Here is a 24,696-nt window from a genome sequence, read left to right on the forward strand (position 1 = left end):
TATATATATATATATATATATATATATATATATATATATATATATATATATATATAATAAATTTTCTGCCTTTTAGGGCTGCTACCAATGATTATTGAAAAATGTCAGAAAATAGTGAAAATGGCATCTCTAAAGTTATGGATCTGTACAAGGAGAACAAACTAGTTTCATTTGAAGAAGTTGGAAGGCAACATGATATACCTCTGACACACTTCTTCAAATATTTACAGTTAAGGAGTTTTATTTATGCACATGCACATTCTGATACACATCCTCCTTTGTCTATATTAGAAAATCTAGCGGTAAATAATTGCATTGTCAAGGGTCAAATATCCTTACTCTATAATATACTGATTAAAGATAAAGACTCTACTGAGCATAAAAGAACTCAATGAATAAATGTCTTTCAAAAGGATATCTCAGAGGACTGGAGTGAGATATGCTCAAGGGCTCAACTTATACCCACCTCAAACTGATTCAGTACAATTGGATTATGAGGACTTATTTTACTCCAGATAGACTGAATAAGATGAATCCAAGTATTCCTGAAATGTGTTAAATGCAATGCAGAAATGGGTACCTTGCTTCACTGCTTGTGGGACTGTCCTGAAATTCGAAAGTTCTGGAATGAAGTTATAAAATGCATCTCTCAAATTATCTTGAATCCAGTCCCCGACTGTCCTAAGATTTGTTTTCTTAATTTTTATCCAAAGGACTGTATGCTGAACAGCAAAGAGAAGAAAATGACTTGTCTAGTACAAGCTAGACGCTTGATTTCTCTTTGTTGGAAGGATGTTAAAAGCCCTTCAGTTAGTCCATGGTTGAAAGAGATATCAACATGTCTTGTCTTTGAAAAATGATCGTACACAATGAAAAATAAATCAGCCAAATTCCATGAGATATAGAACACCTTTCTTTCATTCTTGAAGAACCGTGATCTTGGGGAGCCTTTGGAAACTTGAAGGTGAAATATTCTTAAGGAAAGCCGATGTAACTTCCATGTGAACCATACAATGCTAAACTGTTAAATATCTCATTTATGTTATATCGTTGCCCAGTTGTTGTTTTTTTTTCTTCTTCTTTTGGGGGGGGGGGTGGGTAGGGGTTTGCTAAAGTTTGACTATTTTATGCTTTGTTAAAATGTATATAAGTGTAACTGTTAAATCAAAACTCAATAAGTAAGTCTATTAAAAAAAAGAAAATAGTAAAGACAAAAATGTCCACAATCTCCCAGAGATGTTTATAAATAATGACCAGCCAATAGCCCAAAACTCAAAGATATTTCACTGACAAAAAGGCAGCAAATCTTCACATTTGAGAAGCTTGAACTGGCAAATGTTTGGAACATTTGTAGTAGCTGCTGCTCTTCTATATGATTCATTGTGTGTTTTTTATTTTTTATTTATTTATTTATTTTAAGCGGTGTTGAACCTGTACGAGTGGAAAACATGTAATGTGGGCACCCCAAGAGGTTGTAAAGCTCACTAAAAACCAAAAGACACGAAAGCTGGAACAACACCTTTTGCCGTTCTCAGATCTTTTCCGCTATTGGGATCAGTTGGGGTTTAAGCAGAATATAAATGTCAACATTGGCAAGAAAGGAACATGTGAACAACAACTGCCATTTAGCGTGTTGGGTTAGCGTTAGTCTGAAGCTGATGCAAATTAGGTAATTTGTTGTAGAGGTATTGTATCCCTAACTGAAGTGGAAATTTTGTGTGGCCGGGTGAAAAGTAAGAGGATAAGTCATCAGGATTCAATCTGAAACCAACTGTTACTAACATTCTGGTACCCTGGCGTTAGTATGGCCAAAAAAAAAAAAAAGATCTCTGTGATGTTTTGCAACAGTTTGCTGAATAACTCTGGAGAGAAAAAATAATAATTTGCCTGGTTTACCATAAACATCTAAACTCTGCATTAGGGCTTTGAATGGTGTTTGTTTCATTCGTAGTTCTGTTGTGGTGATATATTTTCAGAAGCGCAAAGGTTGTCAAGTTGCAGGAATGTGCTGCCAGTCTCTCTCCTGGTAGTAAATAAGTCTGTGCCTCATTAAAAGTGAACCTGGCCGGCCAGAGAAGTGTGGGTTGGTCTGTTGGCAGGGTGTCCTTGGTGGATGGATGCTAATGGTCAGCATCTGCTGTTACAATGAATATTTAATATTTTTATATTTATTATTACCTGTTTGATATTTACCTAATTATGTGGCAGATTTTTTTCCCCCTACTGACAACTCATGGGAAAGCCACAAAGCAGAGATCTCAAGCTGTACATCAAAACATCAGTGTGCAAAGAGAACATTAAGGAAGAAAGAAAAGGACTGACTTGATGAGCAATATTGAAAATGAAACCTTGCACATGCCTCTCTCAAATTTATTATACACTCAGCTTGTCAGCCACACCTTTAATCTGAATTGCAGATCACAACTTTCAGCTTTAATTGATTTCCTTATTGATGGTTTAAGTGTCAGTGACGTTACAAGGTTGAGGAACAAATCTCATCCTGTCTGATAGACTACATATATATCTTTAACTGATGGTACATTTTTAAAAAGAAGAGCTTTGAACTAGATGAAAGCCAGACATGACTTTTGACCAAAGGTCAAGTTGAATGTCAGAAGCATATGAAAAAGCATACAGAATCATTACTGTGTGCCATCATCCAGTTCACTGCTGCTTTGCTTGGTATTAATAATAAATGCAAACATCGCGCTGATGAGTGACGCTTGTAGAATAGAGAATCTCTTCCTAACCTTGCAAGACTTGCCTTCCCCTCTTTGAGAAATATTAGCCTTTCACTAAGGAAGAATGACTGACTGAAATTCAATAAGTAGCACCCTTTTACGGACTCTTAAGTCAAAAGTTCAGTCTTCATCTAAATATCTTAAATGAGTGCTTTTTGTTTTTAAAGTAAGCCCTTCCAGATTTAGCTAAAAGCACATTCTCATCAGCACTCAGATGGAATCTAATTATCCGAGAGACACCTAAGCTATTTGCCTTCTCTATCCTCAGTACAACAGCAACCACCGTGACTTGAATGCCAAAGCTGCGTGGCAGTTGGGCTACACAGGTAAAGGGGTGGTGGTGTCCATCCTGGACGATGGAATAGAGAAGAACCATCCTGACCTGATGCAGAACTACGTGAGTGAAACTCCTAAATGAGCTAAAACATTATGTTTTTAAAGGAGAAACTGTGTCACTGCAGCAGCAAACAACATATATTTTAGTGTCTTCCTTGTGTTTAAACTGAGAGGCTGATATTTGTATACTTGAATGTGCCAAAATCAAACTCTACTTTACCTGTCTTTTCTGTCTTTTCTAAGGACCCGGATGCCAGCTACGATGTGAATGATGGCGACCCTGATCCTCAGCCTCGATACACGCAGCTTAATGACAACAGGTTAACATCTACACAGATAAATTTAATTTCCACTCTTCTTGTCTCTTGGCCTGCCCTGGAACCACCCACTTGTGTTTTCTAAATGCCCGCTGTGTGCGGGACATGTCGGGATGAAATTGCGTTTAACTTGCACATTAATTTGTGGCCGTCACTCTGTGATAGCTGACATGTAGACACGCCTATGGCTGTTTCCACGTCCACTGTTTGGTCCAAGGACAAAACTAATTACAGGCCATAGCCTGTTGGGGTTCTTTTGCCCAAGAGATTGTTTTATTTTCATTTAATAATTTTTACTTTCCAAAAATGGGCAATTACTTCCTAATGTGAATCCTGCCCCCAACTCAAGAGTTTATGGATTTGATATAGCCTCTTAGATCACACAGGCTCCACCAGGGCATTTCTATAGCCTGTGTAAGTAGAGTAAATCTACACTAGGATTAAGGTAGTGTGTGAAGAAAACAGCTTTATTGCTGTGGCCTCTGCAGATGGCATTAACTGTTGTTTACCACCACAGTGATGTCTTGCAGAGAATTGATCAAATTAAGTTCATCAGCATTAATGAAACAGAGCAAATCTCTTGGCTCTGGAGGGCCCTTGCACGTCCTCCTTCATTCCCACCGCCTGCCTTCCTTCTGACTTTAATTTCTGATTTGCTGTAATCTGCTGTTTGTGGGCCATTGGCCTGAGATGCTTTTTTATCTCGAGGCTCACCATGATTACTGGTGATGGGCAGAGAAGATTATAGTTGGAAGGATGGATGGAAATCAAACATCCCCAACTGAGGCAGGGGCTTTGAGCGGCCACCATGAATGTGGAGACCAGAGGGGATACAGAATGGGCCTAAACTATACTGTAACTATACTAAAGCTGTATCAACTTCTTAAAGGCTTTGTTGAACATAAGAGATGGAAGCTGATTGTAGAAGGTGTAATTGTTTTCATACTCAAAAATGCTTACATGACTTTGGGACAGAACCACACATACAGTTATCAGTAACAGTTTTGATAAAAATGGAAACAACAATATGCCCTTGCTTTCCAATTCAGCCCAGCGGAGTTGTTTTTAAGATTCTGTGCCAGTACCTGAAACTGTTTTCTCCACCACCATCAACAAAACCCTAAATAGTGCACAGTATAGATTCACTGATCCACAGTCCATGCCAAGGCACGCTCAGGCTCTTCTGGTGGCTCATAGTGGCCCAGAGCCCAGGTGAGACACTCACTATTGATGTTTCCCTATTTTGGCTGCACCTCTCTCCAACCCTCGCTCACCTCAGCCCTTATCTCATGCCACCCAGCTCTCTGTGTCTTCCTTGTGGCAGGACCAATTGAAAGAGAGCATATATTTGTGTGTGTGTGTGTGTGTGTGTCTGTTTCTCTTACTTTACAGTGGGTTGGTGGAGATGCATGTGTAAACAACCTGTGGGCGGGCATGAAAATACGTAAGGGCTGTGTAAGACTGTAAGTGTCTGTTCCTTGCAGAAAGGCCAACTCTGTTCACCTCCATAGAGCTCTCTTTCTTTTCCCAGTATGCGGGAAGCAGTGAGGATGGCTCGGTAGCAATGTGACCATTCACCCACATGTTTATCTAAGACGACATGTGATCTAGATGTTTCTCTTTCCAGGGGTTTCCTCTGGCTACAATCAGGATAGTTTCCAAATGTGCAGTTTCTGGATTAAACCTGGCTAAACTGGCATGGAGTCTGTTTAGGCTGTCAGAATCACTCTGTTCAACATGTGCAATAAGCGTGCAAAAAAAACAAGATAAACTTACTTTATAAAAAAAGGTGGCAGTGCAGACTAAACACCTTAATTCAAAAATATATAATGCACAGCGATGGATGAAGGGACCTATTTAACAGTACTGGAAACAGCATGCTGATTTCTTCACGAGACATTTTCTTCATACCCCTCTCTTTACCGTGCTCTATAAACATAGCCAGACCTTTTGTACTAAAGACCAGCTCATTAGTAAACTTGCAGAACCGTTAACAGACTTAAGAATGAGCAGTGCCAAACAGTTGTTCAGATTTAACTTTGAGGTTCAGTGCAGCCCAGAGACTAATCAACTGCAAACAGTCCTCGAGGGCGTCAATGATTTTTTGAAAAAACAAGTGAAAGAAAGAAGTTGTGTGCCAGCTGTGAATATGGACGAGAAGGGGAACTTTGAAGATAAAAAAAGATCAATGGAATGTTAGACAAGTGCATATTTCACAATATATCATTGCAATGTCAAACCTTATATGCAGAAACACTTTGAGTGGAGTTTATGTACAACTCGGACATCTGACTGAAATACTTTTGATGTGAACATTAATGAAACGTGATTTGGTTTTCAAATTTTGCTACCAAGAGTCACTAATTTGTGTGTATCACAAACTGCAGGAGCCAAAGTTACAACTTGTCAAGAAATATCTTTTCAAAGGATGTGGCACCTTAGAGGATTGCCGCCATGTTTACGCAGCACAAGAAAACCTGCAGCATCATTGGCAGACCTTTTTATATAAAAAGCCATAAAGCTTCTATTGTGCCGTTTTGCCGTGTTTTTCATAATGCGCAATTGGCCGGTGCAGGTTTAGGTGACCCCTTTTCCCATCATGTCCACAGACACAGTTTGGTAAAATCTGTATAGCGATAGCATGTCTCTTTAGGAAGTCTCCAGAGTGAGGCAGTTTAGGCTTTGCACAGTGATAATGGTTCTGCCATCTGTGGGTATGAATACTGATCATGTTGTTGGCCTCGGGCCTGCAGCCAACTGTAGTTGCTGTAACCTGAGTTGGTCTCGGTGCCTGGAATCTGCCAAGAGGCTCGTTCTCAGTGTAATCGTAACAAGACTTCACTAAAGTCGCTCTTTATTCACCATAATCTCCTGTTATCAGTATTACGTATGACGCGGGAGCACAATCTAACACAAAAGGTGTTTTAAAGTTTCTCAGAGATTCTCCCACGTGTTTTTCTAAGTAGTGAGTGATGGGATTAATGAAGGCATAAAAGTGCTTTAAAGGAAAGTCAGATGTTGTTCATACTTTTTGTTGAGGTGAAAAGGGATGCTGTAAGCAGTACAGGTATGTACCACTTAGTCTTAAAAAGGGCAATTTGCAGTATGTTTAGTAATGTGCTAGGTACCCACACTAATTGACTGTTGCTTCATTGGCTTTTGTTTTGGTCGCTGGAAGCTCGTCTAAATTAGACCAGTGAAGTGTTTGTTGTACTCTAGTGTGGTGTGCCTAGACTTGAGTGTGTAAACATATAATTAATTAGAATGACAACGTGAGGATGCATGTGTTAAATTAAATGCCTTTTTACAGTAATATTTATGAGTTAGCTCTTCAGAAGAAGCATAGCTGATAGGACTTTACAGAAAAACGAGCCAAACTACATGTGAGAAAAGCAGAATGTATTGCAGTGTTAAGGAAGGAAAAACAAGCTACTTACTTAAGTATTATGTCCAGCAGCTTTGTTTTGAGATGATCGCATCTTAATCCTAAAACATCTTGTTGTATAACCTGCCGTGATATCTGAGTACTTGACTCAGTCATAACGGGGCACTTGAATTGCTTCTGATAGGATATCACTTCCAAACAAGTGGGTGCAGTTGAGAGTTAATACTCTTTTGATCTAGTAAGTAAAGTTTTGAGAGTCTGCCCATGTGTCAGGGAATCTATCGGGCAGATATTACAGCACTGATAATAAATCTGTGTGACTTGTTAACAGCCGATTGAACAATAATGTGCTTGGTAGTGACAGACAGCTCTTTGTTCCTGCAGACAATGTTTGGGAGTTGTTTCACTAGAGCACTTCAATGCAGTGATCTCCTGCGCTGTGCTGTCACCTCTTCAGCCTCCTTTCTAAACCATGGGAGGGTTGAATCCAGGCTTGGTATCATGTGATGTCAGTGTTGTCAGGACTGTCATGCCTTGCCCCCATTGTCAAAGGGCAGGTAGCTCCTTCAGGCAGAAGGTTTACGATTTTATTTTGTTTAGTTTAAAGCACCAAATGAATGATCATACATATGTTTTAGGAAGTCATTGTATACTGCTGCTGGACTGCCTTCATGTGGATTCAGATGTAGTTTATCGTCTAAACCTCCAGACGTGAGGCGCTGCTTCTGAATCAGTTGCCTATACAGGTAAGACGTGATTAGTGATACATTTTCTAAATATGAATCAGCTGCAGATATATAGACTACCACTGCTATTGTTGTTGTTTGAGCGGTCCTCTTTTCACCCAAACTATGAAAATCTTATCTGAATGACTTAAACCACCACACCGTGAAATACCACTTGACCTTAAATGTCATTCAGAGCAAATCGATAGTTGAATTAAACCGCCTTTATGTTAGAGGCTTGTGTAAGACATGTTGGATAAATAGCAGGGAGCAGGCTGCGTTCACGGGGGAATTTCACACAAATGCGTTTGACCCATTGATGCACTCTTCTTCACATTCTTGTTGACCTGAACAGTGAGTGGGAGCAGTAAAACGATATCATCTTGCGTCCATTTTATCACTCCTAGGAAAATAACTCCCCAAAAACCTGATTATGCAAATATCTCTTGCATAATCACATTCAGAAACTGAGAGCTTCACCCCTGTAGCAGCATTTGTATGCCTTGAATCAGTCTACCATGTAAGTAAATCTCATGGATGCGTCAAAGAAGGTTTGGGGAAAAGCTCAGTTGAACAGAGGTATAGGCCTGTGCTTGTCCGGCATCCCATCGCAGACACCTGAGCCGCTCTTTATCAGCTGCTGCATCACAAAGACGGATGCTGCATGCAGGATATAAGACTCCAAAGTCAACACTTCCAGGAATGTTGTGATAAAAATTTCTGGAAAGTCATTCAGATGACGTGTGTGGGTGTGTGTTTACTTTTGTATCTATAAAGATTTTTTTTTATTATCCAGCAGTCCGTGTCGCCTCTAACTGTCCTGTGACATGTTAGAGATCTGGTCTCAATGTTGACTGTGGCATTGACGTTAACCTCCGGCCTCTCAGCTCATCACCGTGTCTAAAGACAGCTCTAAGGGCCAGAAAATGAATTGCAACACGCTACCCATCTGTCATTATTATACATGAAAGCAGAAGCCTTATTAGAATTAGTCACTCAAATAAAAGTAGGTTAAGCCTAATGTGAACTCTGACCTCTCTGTTGTGAACAGTTTAAATTGCACTTCAGGTAACTCAATTTCAGTGATTAATAATTTCGTTAATACTCATTAATAACTGATAATAGTAATTTTGTCAGGCTGCCCTCAGATTAAATGTCCATGTCCTGACAGCAGACACAGTCTATTGTGTCAGGGGAGGATGTCTGCTGCTGCTGTGGTGTTTTGATTCTCGTGTTTTTGGTTTGGCTGTGTACCCAGAGTGCCTTAATGGAAGCCTGCTGCTGGTGTAGATATTTCCTTCAGTAGTGAATGTGCGCTGTTTCTGTTGTTTCCTGATATGGCACAGTGTTGCCCAGGCTCCAGCATTCCTGTCTGGGAATGGCTGCATGCCAGTGGGGATTGCGCCATGGTTTGAAAGGCATTAAGAGTGCATTTCGATCTGGCAGACCAGGGGAATGCACCTGACTGGAATGTGATGATCAGCCCCCTCTGAAGCGGCTTCTTGGATCTTCACACTGCGGTGCCTGGAGCTAGATCTTAGTACAGAGGCACAGTCTTAATGAAAGACCTATTGTGAAAATCTAATTGACAATTTCCTCACCTGTGTGACACTAGTATGTCATCTTATTTCTCATTTCCCTTGACTTGATTCAGGCCTTGTGGGCATTCCAAGATTACCAATGCTAGAAGGCCATAGATGATGTACGTTGGTCTCCCCTCATCGGCTGAATGTTTTCTTTTGGGCAAATGGGAATTCAGATTTGTTGAAAAGGAATCAAAGCCAAGAACCTGTCTCCATGAGTTTGTTTTGTCTCAATGTCTAGCTTGACCATGTAATGATGGTAGAAGCTCTGTTAGACATGTATGCTGGGAATATATACAGTAAAATGCTGCATCATTAGGTGAATGATTCCCACAAGGACGAGTAGTTTCCTTTAAACGTGCCTCTCACTTTCTACTTCTTCCTCCTCTCCAGGCATGGAACACGATGTGCAGGAGAGGTGGCAGCAGTAGCCAACAATGGGATCTGTGGAGTCGGTGTGGCCTACAATGCCAAGATTGGAGGTACGGTCAAATAAAAACAGTCCATCAGTCCATTTTCAAGGCACATACCACTGAATCTTTCTGAGCATCACCACACTTGCCATGTGGATTGTCAATGTACTGTAAGTGGGCTGGTTTTGCATGGAGTAACAGTATTAAAAACGGCACGGTTAAATACAGTTTCTGAAATGGTAACCTGCTACAACTTTTAGGGGAATCTGGGTTGACCTAATGTCAAATTTACTGTTCTCTGTCAGATATAACTCCCTTCTAGTGTTCCATCCCTTGAGTATCTACTGTAAATTGATGTAGACAGAACATTATACACACCCTTCACTATACAGTCATGAAGAAAACCACCCCTACATCCAGCTGCAGCCACAAAAAATACCAGTTGGATTAACACCTCTCTGACATAAACATTACAAGCTTCATAAGCATAGGGTTTATTGCGGAGATGTTGTGCTGGGTTGCATTAGATGGTACAGATGTACCTAATAAACTTCCTATTCAATGTATTTAGAAGCGGTTTGGTTGTGCTTTTAGGATGTGAGAGAAAGCGGTAGAGGGGGGGCCTCAGAGTTCAAGTCTAGTACTGCAAACTGCTGTCTTTTATAGTTTGTTGAAAGCAAACCGCCCACCTTAGGATTTTCTTTGGAGTCCTGTCACAGACGTGCTGAAGTCAAATCGAATAGTCAAATACGTGTGTGGCAGTGCCTCGTTGACACCCAGCTGTGATGTCGTACCCCGCTGTTCTCGAGCGACACATGCTTGGTACTTGAATGTGTCACTCTGACCAATGAAATTTCATCATGCAGCATCGGTCACCACCATTGTGTGCATGCACAGTGTTGCCGAGTTTGACCCTCCACTATGTTTTATCTAAGAAAGTAACTCCAGTGAAATAAAAGACCAGATACATTTTTTTTTTTTCAGTTTCTCTCACACCTTTTCATCAAGAAAGCAAATGCTTTATAGAGCTGAATAGAAAATAAACCGACAACTGTTTGATCTTGTGTTTATTTGAATCCATTAATTGTTTGTCATTTTCTAGTCACAGCTTCTCAAATGTGAGGATTTTCTGCTTTTTTTTATAATTGCTTGTTACTTAATTGCTTTTTTCAGTGAGTGTGTGTAAATGACAAATGGGGCATGGATTCAGATGAAACATATTACAGTGGGTAATGTTTTTGACCTTAGTTAAAGGTGGGATAAGCGATTCTAATCCAATACCCGTCTTTTTGTCTCCTCACAGTCCACTAGCTGTCCATTTAGTGTCTGTGCTGAAAACAAAATCAGGTGTTTATACACAGCCCAGGCTCTGTAAATGAGCAGCGAACATTTCAGCTGTGATTTGTGTTTCAGGTAGTGTTAAATGACTTGCCGCAGGCATTCAGTTTACTTTCAACGTTATCTATAGTAGCGCGACAGTTGTGAGTATTACTGTTTGGAGCTGGTGTGCTGGCTCTGGAACTGTCTTGTCCTCTCTGCATGTTTAGCTTCGCAGCAGCAACTGTGGCGACCGTTTATTAACCCACAACTTAGCTAACGTTAGATACATCACTTTTGTTGTTTGCTCTATATAATGGTATTTGTTGTGGTATTGGATTTCTTCAGAATTGCACAATCCCCTCTTTAAGTGTAATATTATTTCTTTGTATCAGAGACACACAAACACGCAGTAGAATCTGAGATGATGCAAAATATGTGAGTGGCAAAATATTGTGAAATATTAATTTGTTTGTTCTAAAAAGGATTTTGCACCCTGATGGGTTTGTTTTGCTTCTGCCTACAGGGAGGGAATAGTTTTTGTAGTTTCTCTTTCCATTCTTCAAAAGAAGCTTCAGAGACAGGGGGGAAAAAACAAAGTTTATTTGTATAGATTGTGCATAACTTAATTTATTATTTCATTATGTATTTTAGCTTTTTGTCTCTGTATGATTCTAAAATCAAAGCCCACATTAAATGGGCTATCAGGATTAAAGTCAGTTGTTGGTGTGGTCACATTGCTACTACATGTGCACATGTGTTTTATATTTGTGATTGCTTATTTCTTGTTCCTGTGCCGAGGATGTGTTGTAATGTCTGTTGTGGGTTCTGCTGACTACAGGATGTAGCACAATAATGTGTTTAGTTTTTTTACTGTAGGAGCTCCTTTATGCCAATGATTGCTCTATCATTACCCTCTCGGCTTATCTCACTAGCCTACTGCTTACTTTCCACTCTCGACGTTTGAACCCCGTCAGAATAGCGCCAGAATGCGATTTTTTATGATCATTCCAGATGGCAAGTGGGAATACACCACATGGCATTCAGCTTTTCTAACATAACAAGTGTGCGTGGTGTGCTGTGTGTGTGGTCATGTAGGTGGTGCAGGAGGAGGCTCGGTGTTGTGAAAAACATACACATGATGATGTGCTTTTATCCACACTCAGGGCTCTTTTCCATCAGCAGAATCAGAAAGCAGAACTTAAACAAAGAAAGTACAAACCTTCCTAAAGCGTGTTAACGTTTACTCTTCCACTACACCTCGATAACTGTGAAGCTGTTAGGTAAAGCAAGACAAGAAAAGGCAGTGCACGTTCTGTGGTCTAAAATGCTGCGTTCCTTTCTCAAGTGTGTTTCAAGGTAAACTTCAGAATCCAACTTTTTGTTGCCTATTAGAAGAAGAAGAACAAACTAAGATTTGATTTGAAAGTGAAAACTATGCTTTTAAAACACTGGAAAAGTAGGATTTAAATATTTGAAAATAATATTTGAATGTCTGAAATTCTGGCTTCACTCTTACAATGTTTATAATATAATATTCTCAGTGTTACATATCTGTCTTTAAAATTTTTAAGCTTGCTTTGGAGACATTCAAGATGTCAAATCAGCTCTTTAAGCTTTGCATTCTGGGATTTCTGACCACATTTTAATACATTCCTGTGTACCTTGCTGAACATTTAAATGATGTTCTCTTGATGTTTCCATTTATGTATTAAGCTTGTTGTATAGCGTCTTGCCTTTCCACTTTAACTTTATGTTATGGACCAATATGTCAATAAAACGATTGGGTCAAAGCTCAGTTTGAGCTTACAGAAATGACCGTTATTAAGTGCAAGCTTAATTTAATACCTACCTGAAAATCTTTGATATGCACACTTGTTTATATCTTCAACAGTGCACACAACAAACACATGAAAGTTCAACGCACTTAGAAGCATCTCAAGCCAGACTGCAGCATTAGCACTTCAAAACAGAACGTAGGAACCCAAATTATCATGTAAAATCTAAAGCAGCAGGGCCAGCTTATTCAATTCAGTGGCCAGGGAGAATATATTGGAAAGGCAGAGTGTAGAGGGAGCAGTGCAAAAGCCTCTATGATCCTCACTTGCCCTCATGCCACCTGCCACACTGTAGCTCCTTACTCAGCCAGGAGACTCTCATGTGAAATGTCCATGGTAGTTTCAAACACACATTGGGAGGCTTAAATCCTCCAATATTCATAAGATTGTCTGGGGTATAGAAGTCCTTCAGGTTTAACGGGGGAGAAAAAAACAACACCCCTCAGTTTCAGCGAAAGTACAATAAATTAAGTATGAGGTTACTGCAGTTGTTAGTTTAGCTCTTCCGTCCTTGACAGACCTCAAACCATCCAAGTCATGTCAGAAATTTTAATTTTCCCATGTTTTACTTACTCTCGCTGCAGCTGTTTGTTTCAGTCAAGGCTCTGATATTTAAAGGAATAGTTCAACATTTTGGGAAATATGCTTATTTGCTTTCTTGCCGAGAGTTATATGAGAAGGCTCATACCTCTCTCATCTTTCAGGTAAATGTTATAACTTCACATCAAACCACATCTAGTTGGTTATGCACTAAGGTATTTGTATGAATTAAAAAGGTATAACGTGTTTAATTAGTGAGCTTTAGAGGCGCTTGTAGGTTGATTTTGTTACTTTTGGACTGAGCCAGGCTAACTGTTTCCTTGTTTCCAGTCTTTGTGCTAAGCTAATCAGCTGTAGCTTCACATTAACCATACTGACATGAGTGATATATCTTCTCATCCAACTCTTTTTCCCCCAAAAGTGTACTTTCTTTTATGTTTGTTTTTTTTTTTTCAAACAGCATTTGTTAAAACCAAATTTACCTGATTTAATGTGATCTGAGAGTCCCTGGTTTTAGGGATAGATGGATTTTTGTATGGGGATTGGAAATACACGAGTCTTCTTAGGGAATCATGTGGCCCTTTCATAGAAGTGCAGGCTGCCATGGAAACACTAGCAGCTCATTGCCTTCTTGATGCTTTCGGAGGACTTCAATGCACAGCACCAAAGGGGGAAATTCGTTTGTTTTTGAGGTGTTGATTTCTCACCACTTTTCTATGGGGGAACGTCACTGAGACAGTGTAAGAGTTCTGTTGCCAGAAAACCTTCTAAACTTAAAGCAGAAATAATTGAATAGAACAAGCACTGCGCTCTCTGTATGCCTTCCCTGCATTGTTTTGTGTGTGTTAACACACAAGTGATCATTTTCAGTACCTTGTAAATAAGCTTTAGTTGAAGCCTGCTGTGTAAGTGCAAGTTCGGCTCAATTTACACTCATGCAGGCATGTAGAGAAAGACAATTAATGCTTTTTTTTTTTTTCATCTTTCGACTGTTCAGTCTCCGTAGTCACACCTGAGGAGGCAGTTCACCCACAATGCAATTGATCTCATTCTAGTTGTGTTTCGTTTTCTAACCAACTCGAGCACCAAAGCAAATCAGTAGAGATGCCGTTGATTGACATGGTAGGGTCCATAAGAACATGACAGTGGGTGCAGAAATTAACACCAGCAGCATATGCTGCACCACCGCATGAGCTCTACAGATATACAGACAATGTACAGCATCGCAAACAAGTGGGGAAAAAATGCAAATTAGACAACGCAGCATTGCTTTGTCCCTACACATGTCAAACCTTGTTGAACATGAGCACACAGTCTGGTAAAACTACAGAGCTACAACACCATGAACTAAAGCGCTGAGCTGCAGATTAGAGGAGCAGGATCCTACAAGATTGTCATTGCCTGCAGCACTTTTTGCATGTTTCAGTGGTTAAGCAAGTACTGCAGTGATTTAGCATTGCACTCCTATAACATTATTACATTCATAATGGACAGTAAAAAAAGTTACCCTGATGCTGTATGTCTTGTTTTATGTCTGGCTATGTGTATCTTTCTGTCTGCTATACTCATGTCTCTCTTGATCTCAGTGAGATTACCTGCTTAAATAAGTGTGTGTGTTATGGAGGAGCGGTGGTCTTCCCTGGAGCTTTTCTGGAGGCTTTTGGTAGCCTGTTGTTTTTTCTGTAAATTCTTTTTACCCATCTGTGTATCAGAAAATATCAGTCAGTATTTAAATAAAACATACGCTTTTGGTTCTGCCTGTGATGCCCACCTTTTTCCCAGTCTTAAGCGTGACTAATTCTCAACTATTTCTATTTCAGATGAACTTTCATTTATCATAAAGAACACTATACTAGTACTAAAATTTTCATGTGGGAACCTGGTTGCAGGTGTGCGTATGCTGGACGGTGAGGTGACTGACATGGTTGAGGCCCAATCTCTCAGTCTAAATCCCCAGCACATCGACATCTACAGTGCCAGCTGGGGCCCAGAAGATGATGGCAAAACTGTAGATGGACCCGCCAAACTCGCCAAAGAAGCCTTTCTGCATGGAGTTACAGAGGTGTGTGTGTGTGTGTGTGTGTGTGTGTGTGTGTGTGTGTGTGTGTGTGTCAGAAATTATTTACTGGCTGTGTGTGGCTTCCTTTCAGCAGTCAGTAATTGAACTGTTCAAGCATGAGAGGACACAAGCGGGAAGAACAAAGCAGTTTTTGACACTGACAATTATGAATGGAAGGGAATGTCCTGTAAAAGCCACCAGGGAGGAAAATCTTAGAAAATGAACTGAAACAGCAGTGACAGAAATTAAGTTGTTTTTAAAAAAAAATCATATTCTTTGTTAGTCTTAGTCTTAAACTGCCAGCTCATCTTTTATCTCTCAGCTCTTTCAGTCAGTCGGCATGTGATCTCTTCAAGTAAAGTGTTTTGAAAAATTCCAGTCAAACAGCTAGCAGAGTTTTAAATTACTTGACAATCAAAAAGCTTCCAAACACATTCCCGACTATCAGCATATACAATTAAAGATTTTTTGGGTTTTTTAAAAAAAACTAGTCTGTCAACATGGCAATGTGAATATCAACCAATCTTCTTGTTGATAGCAACGCTTGTTTTAATACATGGGGCAGTGTCATATATGTAGAATGTCAACAGATTAATAAGCACACAGATCACACCCCCCATGCTTTCACATCAACGCATCCATCCAGCAACCACTGGCTCTCGTTACGGAGCAATAGGATTCAAGGCATGTGCCATAAAGCTGATTGGAACTGCTGACAGTGACTACTAAGATAATTGCCACAGTGACAGCGCTGTCAGATGGCGGTGTGGGTGGTGCATAGCTGGGTTTGATCAATGCTGAGAGAGACGGTTTCACTCAATACAATAACGCTGCTCTTGGATGAAAATCATTGCACTTCAAAGGCTGAGAGCTTGGATGATTCATTACAATGAGCTGTTGTCATATAGTGCCTTTTTGTATCGTGTTGCTGTCATGCGATATTTAGCTCTTTTTAATTTACTGAGTGACCACCCCGGCCTCTGTGATGTATGCTGCCTTTTGATGGGCTCTTTTTGAAATGAGCCCTTAAATGAATTTGCCCTCCTTTTAATTGGGATCCCTTTTTAAAGACTGAATGAGATGTAGTTATTGTTTTTTTGGCTAGCGGTGGTCCCAAGGCATGAATGAATGAATGTGGTTGTCTCTTCTTAGTTTCTCTTAATGTACTGTACATTCCCTAGGGTCGTGGTGGTTTGGGCTCCATCTTTGTGTGGGCGTCTGGGAACGGCGGGAGGGAGAAGGACAGCTGTAACTGTGACGGCTACACCAACAGCATCTACACCCTGTCCATCAGCAGCTCCACCCAGAATGGCAATGTCCCCTGGTACAGTGAGGCTTGCTCCTCCACCCTCGCCACCACCTACAGCTCGGGCAACATCAACGAGAAACAGATAGTGAGTTGTGTTTGTATCTGGTGTGTTTCTGTCATTCTCTTCTCCTCCCCTTGTGTCCCTCACATGAACGTCTGCTTCCACGTCTGTGGTAACAAAACAAATAAAAAAAAAAAAACCCATAGGATATTTATTTCCAAGGTGAAGTTTACTTGATCCACAGCATATTTATAGCTGCTGAAATGTTTGAATGATGAAACAGTTAATCGATTTAGCATCAACAGTTTGATTCATTAACAGGGCCCTCAGGTGTTTTCTTGTAAACAAACAAAAGTTCGTTTTACTCACCAAAACATATCCTGTATGTCACTGAGATCTATCAAACATGTTGACTTAATTTCCTTCCTCATATGTAACATTAGCAAATCTGATTTCTGTTTAACATTTTGAATCCTGCAATGTTTACATCCATGTAAACTCACTTTGAGACTTCTTCCCTGCCTGCCTTTGCTGGCATCACCCCCAGATATTTGTATGAGAGAGAAACAAAACGGCTCCATAGCGCTGCTAGAGGTCAAAAACTCCACACACTACCTCTTTAAAAAGTCATTTATCAAAGAAAAAAGCCAAACATCAGCTGGTTCCACCCTCAAATGGCGATTTGATGCTTTTCTCTATTTTTATATGCAGGTGCTGGTCATATAATTAGAATATCATCAAAAAGTTGATTTTATTTCAGTAATTCCATTCAAAAAGTGAAACTTGGATATTATATTCATTACACAGAGACTGATATATTTCAAATGTTTATTTCATTTAATCATGATGATTAAAACTGACAACTAATGAAAATCCCAAATTCAGTATCTCTGAAAATTAGATTAATTATTTAAGACCAATACAAAAAAATTTTTAGAAATGTTGGCCAACTGAAAAGTATGAACATGAAAAGTATGAGCATGTACAGCACTCAATACTTAGTTGGGGCTCCTTTTGCCTGAATTACTGCAGCAATGCGGCGTGGCATGGAGTCGATCAGTCTGTGGCACTGCTCAGGTGTTATGAGAGCCCAGGTTGCTTTGATAGTGCCCTTGAGCTCTTCTGCATTGTTGGGTCTGGCGTATCGCAAAACACAGTGGACCAACACCAGCAGATGACATGGCACCCCAAACCATCACTGACTGTGGAAACTTTACACTGGACATCAAGCAACGTGGATTCTGTGCCTCTCCTCTCTTCCTCCAGACTCTGGGACCTTGATTTCCAAAGGAAATGCAAAATTTACTTTCATCAGAGAACATAACTTTGGACCACTCAGCAGCAGTCCAGTCCTTTTTGTCTTTAGCCCAGGTGAGACGCTTCTGATGCTGTGTCTTGTCCAAGAGTGGCTTGACACAAGGAATGCGACAGGTGAAACCCATGTCTTGCATACGTCTGTGCGTGGTGGTTCTTGGAGCACTGACCCCAGCTGCAGTCTACTCTTTGTGAATCTCCCTCACATTTTTGAACGGGTTTTGTTTCACAATCCTCTCCAGGGTGCGGTTATCCCTATTGCTTGTACACTTTTTTTTTTTCTACCACATCTTTTCCTTCCCTTCGCCTCTCTATTAATGTACTTGGACACAGAGCTCTGTGAACAGCCAGCCTCTTTAGCAATGACCTTTTGTGTCTTGCCCTCCTTGTGCAAGGTGTCAATGGTCGTCTTTTGGACAGCTGTCAAGTCGGCAGTCTTCCCCCATGATTGTGTAGCCTACAGAACTAGACTGAGAGACCATTTAAAGGCCTTTGCAGGTGTTTTGAGTTAATTAGCTGATTAGAGTGTGGCACCAGGTGTCTTCAATATTGAACCTTTTCACAATATTCTAATTTTCTGAGATACAGATTTTGGGGTTTTCATTAGTTGTCAGTTATAATCATCAAAATTAAAAGGAATGAACACTTGAAATATATCAGTCTGTGTGGAATGAATGTATACATTATACAAGTTTAACTTTTTTGAATGGAATTACTGAAATAAATTAACTTTTTGATGATATTCTAATTATATGACCAGCACCTGTAATTGTAAATTGAATATGTTTGTGGTTTGTGGGGTAGCTGGTTGGACAAAACAAGACATTTGAAGAAATGTGTGCTTGTGAATACCTTTTTTACCTTACAATTATTTAGTATACAAACAATTAAAAAGATAATCTATCAATATTACACTAGTATAACATTTTACCCATATAAGAATCTGATAAGAATATTTTATCTTTTAAGCTGCATTTTCATTGTTTTTAAACGCTTTAGTTGCATTTGCATTTTCTACATACAAATGGCTGCAAATAACAATTATCATAATTATTGATTAATCTACCAATTATTTTCTTGATAAACTGATTCATTTGATCCATAAATAGTCCAACAGTCCAAAAAGATCAGAATCAGGTTTATTGCCAGGTACATTTTCATATACAAGGAATTTGCCTGGGTGCTTAACAGTACTCATAAACATAAATATAGAAAAAGTAAAGAGATCAAACATGTGGAAGTATACAAAATAATACAAAGAATGCTAAAAATATAAATTCACTATGAGTAAAAGAATTAGTGCATTGTACACAGTTGCAGCTTACTGTACCAGAAGACTAATGAGAAATATTCACATTTGAGAAGCTAGAACCACAGAATCTTGCCACTTTAAAAAAATAACTTGAATGATTGATTATTGAAAAGGTTGCAGAGGAATCTATATTTCAATGGACTAAGGGAATAATTGAGTAATCAGCTTCATTCGTAAAGCACATGGAGCATTTGCTGCATTCGGAGTTGCAGCTTTATTCTGTACCTGCTGTCTGAACCACAGCGTGACTTCATTCTTTCCTCCCTTTCTTCACTTTCTTCCTCTTCACCATTCATCCCGTCTTGGGCCATTAAATGATTATGAATAGTGAACGTCTGAAACTCCATCTGGCATTCAGTTGCTGCTTAATATTCTTCTCAGAAACACAAAATCACACACACGGCCGTTCTTTCTCCAGTATACAGTCTTAACAGCCAGACCAACTGGATGGACAGCTTACGACATCTCTGTGACATGTGGCTGGTCCCTTAATGCTTCAGTGCTGTACTCCATTTAATTGTGCTGTCACTCATGAACCCGGGAATGAAGAGACGGAGTAGAAGAGAGAGGGTGGGACCTCTGGGCTTATGCAGGAGCGAATCTTTTTATTACACTTATATTATCCTTCTCTTTCAATTTAAAGTAAGGGAGATATAGGAAGCTCCTGAATACATAAGACGACCGTTAAAGTCAGTTCTGCCAATGCATTTATTATTCTGTTTAGTTTGTTAAAAGATCAGTTTCTGGATGCCGTGCATTGGTCAGCACATTTTTATTTCCACCTCCTTTTGTATCAGTCTTATTCAGTTACACAGACTGACCTCCCCTTTAGCATTATACTGTGTGCGGTCCGTGTACTGGGGGATTTCGCAAGGCAGTGTTTTGTAACCTTTATCTTACCCAAAATGGATTTTGCAAGTGCAAACATGCTGGTTCTGCACCACCTTGCTATGTACCGTATTCATGCAGCTGCAGAGATTCACTCCTGGGAGCTGCCCAGTACAACCACGGCCCTCTGTCACGGGTCGCTGAGGAGATCTTCACTGGAGCAGATTAATCTAAAAAAACAAGTCTAACTCATAGACACCTCACTGGTAGTAAATACATATAAGATAGTAAGAGAAGATGTGATGGAGAATAAATGGTTTTGCTCTTCTTTTTAATGTGAAGGCACAAGAGCGGTTGTGAAAACGTTTTGAGGATGATTATAACCAAAGTTATAAAACTGAATTGAATGAATAACTTTATGTAGATCTTTCGAGAATATTGTTCACTTTGCCTGTTTTTGTGTGAGGTGTCTGTTTAAGCCCATCATGTTCTTCTTCCTTAGGTCACTACAGACCTCAAATCAAAATGCACAGACTCCCACACAGGCACCTCTGCCTCTGCCCCGCTGGCTGCTGGGATCATCGCTCTTGCCCTTGAGGCCAAGTAAGTGCTTATCACCATTTTTCTAACTCTTACCGAGCTTTACAGTTCTCTTCAGCTGTACAGTCTCATTCTAACCATCTCTATTTGCATATTTCTCTGACTTGTGTTGATTAAAATAATGTAATCCTACGCCAACGAGAAGTGTCAAATATAATTTGTACAGACCAAACTCATGATTAGACTGTGCAGCAATTATTCCAGAGGAAGATTGGTCAGTTTTAGAACCCGCATGTAAACTAAAATATTCAGAAAGCCAAAGAAGTTTGAATTAATGCCCCACTGTTATCAGTTTCTGGCGTGTGGTTAGAAGTTTTCTAACTGCAAATTGGTCATTTAGTGGCCACATGTAAAATATTTTTCATGTTTTTTTTATTTATTTTTTTTACACAGCCTGATTTATAAATTTAACACTCGTGTACTAAATCAGGCTTTATCTACCGGTGCTGTGTGTTTATGCATTAATCTGCTCGATTATCCCATTTTATGAATTACTTTTTAACCCCTCAGCCTGACAGACGTCTGCAGTGCGTTTACAAAAATGGCACAATTTGTAGTAAGCACTAATCATTCTTATCTTGTCACGCAGCACTAATGGAGGGAACAAACACGGACGCCAGAACAGTCCTGAAAATTAGTAATTAGTCTTGTGGTAAAATAGAGTGAGGTGATTGCTCAATCACTTCCTCATCAAATCCGTTCCTAATTGCAATCCTTTTCAAAGTTACTAGATAATATGCTTTATTTTACTAAATATACTGTAAAAACAATACATTTAAAGTTAAACCCAACTGTGACGACCTGTAACCCTTTTTTGTATCTGCAGGCAGGATAATCACTTTATACCTTTTCAGGTTTTTCACTTAATCAGAATCAGAGTCCGCTTTATTGCCATGTATGTGTACACATATGAGGAATTCGACTCAGGATTGTACATTGCTCACGATGTGCTTACTTGTACAAAAATACCATAACACAATAATAAAATAACAATTAATTACCGTCTGTTTTGCCCAAGGGGTGTTGACTGAAGATTTAATGTAATTCAGGACAGTATGTGACTTGTACTTCATTGTTCTCTGTATTTAATCAGCTGTCCACCTGCAGGTTAAGACTAAAGATCGTATTGTTCAAGGCGTCTGTTTGAACTGTTTGAGTGCCTGACTCTCATCATATGTGTCTCCCCCGTTTGTGTGTCTCTCCTCTTTTTATGTGGCTGTGTGTGCTTGCATATATGCATATTCCAGTAAAAACCTGACCTGGAGGGACATGCAACATCTGGTTGTACGAACCTCTCACCCTGCCCACTTGCTCACCAATGACTGGAGAACCAATGGGGTTGGGCGCAAAGGTACTGCAAATTCTCTTCTGCCCTATTCAGTTTGCAAATGCCTTTGAGGCTCGATATTTTGTTATGCATCTAACAAACTAAATAGTCACGAGAGATCAAAAGCTTTGTGGTTGTGTGACAGCTTAAAGTGTGATCCACACTGTGCGTAGCTCGTCTGTAAAGTCGGAGCCGGAGGAGTGAGGATGCTGCTCTCAGCAGGCCAGCATTCATGTGTCTGTTTCCTCTTTTCTGTCTTGGTGTCTGCAGTTAGCCATTCATATGGATACGGTTTACTTGATGCCAGTGCAATTGTAGCACTGGCAGAGACGTGGACCAGTGTGAGGCCACAGCGGAAATGTGTGATCACCATGGTCTTGGAGCCAAGGTTGGTGCACACACACACACACACACACACACACACACACACACACACACACACACACACACACACACACACACACACAGCTCACTGGATTTATCTCAAGACCCCGATTACAAGTGTCTGCACATTTTAGAGCTGTCACTTGAAAAATCTATAAATGATTGAATTACAACTAACAAGTTAAAGTTTAACAGTCATTTAAATGCAACCCACGTAGCCTAATCCTAAACTACATTGTAGAATGAATTTTGTTCCGTTCATTTGAAGGTGCCACCGCTGCCTCGTTTGAGTGCCGTGCTGATGTTATTGTAAAGCAGTTGCATTTTACAAACTCAGCAAACAGCCTTACCTTTATTGACAATGTTTAATCTGTGGCAAATCCAAAATATTTACTCACTTTACTTTTCAGATGGTTTGATGTCGTGATTATTTGTTCAGCATGGGTAGCTAGTTTTCTCCATTCTGCGTTAGGAAAGAGAACATTGGTAGCCTAGTGACTGATGGAGCAATGGGCACTCAGTGGGTCAGATGGACAGAGTATTTTAGTAGCGCCCCCTGCTGGAATACATATAAGTCTGTTGAGCTGAGTCTGGATTTTGAATAGAAAGTATCCTGCACTAACACACAGTATATAACTTATAACTTTATTTATAGGGGTACGACTAAAAGCCATCTGAGACTCAGGAGGAAGATTTATAAACTAATTATACTTACTTAAAATAGGAGGAATGGGGCGTCTAACGAAAGAGGCTACTGCGATGCATTATGGGAAATGTATGTTCCAGTGTTTTTTGGGGGCTCGGTCCTTACTAGGGACTAAAAGTCAGATTATCTCCTGACTGTCGGTCATTTGTTAATCCTCCTTCATGGAAGTGCAGTACTAAATCACTGGAGTCCTCTTTAACCACAAAGTGCCTCACTGACATAAAAAAAGTTTTTTCTGGCTAAGATAGCAGCAGCGCATAGACCGCATGACAAGAATAAACAGAACAGATACACGATAAATACATTGTTATATAAATTGTTTCAGTCTGATGTAAACTCAGCCTCTGATTAAGAGGCATGATGAGATAAGACTGGATGTTTGAGACAAAGTCAGCGATAAGAGAAATTGACGTTAAATTGGTCCAGAATTTACCAGTTTTACAGAGGAGAGGCTGGTGTATGACTGAGCTGTCATGCTTTGCTGCAGTGACACTTTACGTCTTCATCTTCAGCTCAGCTCTGGGCGCCTGTTAAAATGCTCCGTGTGTGTGTGTGTGTGTGTGTGCGTGCAGGCATTCAGCTCAGGTCGAGCTAGAGCATTTTTAACAGAGAAATAGTAATTTGTCAACGCATGTCTTCTTTTCACTGTTAAGACTCTATTTCTCTTCAGCCATTTTATTCCTCCTTCTCCTGGTGTCACGGTCTAAACACAGTCTGACGTCTCATCTTCATTATGCGCTCCCTGTCACTTCTCTCGCTGGGTTTGAGGTTTCTCTCTCCTTTACTGCAGCTATGAGATGCTCGGAGCAGATGGTTCGAGCGTCTGGAAGCAGCAGTCAAGGCAGATTATTCAATTTACATTTTAGGTGTTTAGCTGACTCTCTTATCCAGAGTGACTTAAAATAAGGGAGCAGGTAGGTGTTCAGTGTCTTTCTGACTGTCAGTCACATCCAGTGGTTACATCAGAATCATGACAGTGAATGAATTAATAACTTTGGTTTGGAGTTAGTCGGTGAATAAAATTGTTTGATAGATTCCAGGAGTTTGCTGATCATTCATTTGAGTTGTATCAATGGGCCTAAACTTGTGTTAAGCTTTGGAATATGGATTGTGCCTTAAAGCAAGTCTTTGCAGAAAAGTATGTGTCTAACCAAAGAAGTGAGCACACTTTGTTTTTAAACACGTTTCAGAGAGGTTTCTTGTCCATCCTTTCAATATTGAATGTGATACCGAGATTTGTGTACAGAAAAACTTGATGCAAAATTAACTCCAGACTTAACACAGGAAGCGTACTCGCCACCAAATGGATGGCAATTCTTAAAGTTTGACCGTCTCCCAGTTTATTTCTGATAGTACTGAAAAAGCTTTAGACATACTGGATTAAAATACATATTTGTATTCTCGCCAGGATTATTGCTGTAAACTGGTTTAAGTATGTGATGGGTAGATTTTCCGTAACTCATTGGACCGAATCTGCTTGGAGCTGCTAAATGCCAGGGTAAAACAAATTCAAGCAGAAGGCAACTAAAAAAATAAAATAATACTGTTTGTCTGTTGGCTTGTGTTGTGTTTTGGTGAAATCGTGTGTTATTTTACTAGCATCTTTTAATTTTCAGTAATAGTGTAGTAGTCAAATCCACAAGCGCCTGAGCCGCAACGGT

The 24,696-nt window shown here is 39.9% G+C and overlaps 1 protein-coding gene across 1 annotated transcript in view; it reads left to right on the forward strand.

Annotated features, from left to right (window-relative positions):
* furina (furin (paired basic amino acid cleaving enzyme) a) overlaps positions 1–24,696 on the forward strand; it is a gene marked incomplete in the record, with an annotated part of 76,220 nt that overhangs the window by 43,353 nt on the left and 8,171 nt on the right. Inside the window, 8 exon segments of the mRNA XM_046032287.1 lie at positions 3,010–3,138; positions 3,321–3,397; positions 9,481–9,569; positions 15,085–15,257; positions 16,436–16,648; positions 20,521–20,621; positions 21,866–21,969; positions 22,216–22,333. Of these exon segments, the coding sequence (XP_045888243.1) occupies positions 3,010–3,138; positions 3,321–3,397; positions 9,481–9,569; positions 15,085–15,257; positions 16,436–16,648; positions 20,521–20,621; positions 21,866–21,969; positions 22,216–22,333 (1,004 nt within the window).

The sequence above is a fragment of the Micropterus dolomieu genome, linkage group LG20 (assembly GCF_021292245.1).
Source record: "Micropterus dolomieu isolate WLL.071019.BEF.003 ecotype Adirondacks linkage group LG20, ASM2129224v1, whole genome shotgun sequence".
NCBI classification, from domain to species: domain Eukaryota; kingdom Metazoa; phylum Chordata; class Actinopteri; order Centrarchiformes; family Centrarchidae; genus Micropterus; species Micropterus dolomieu.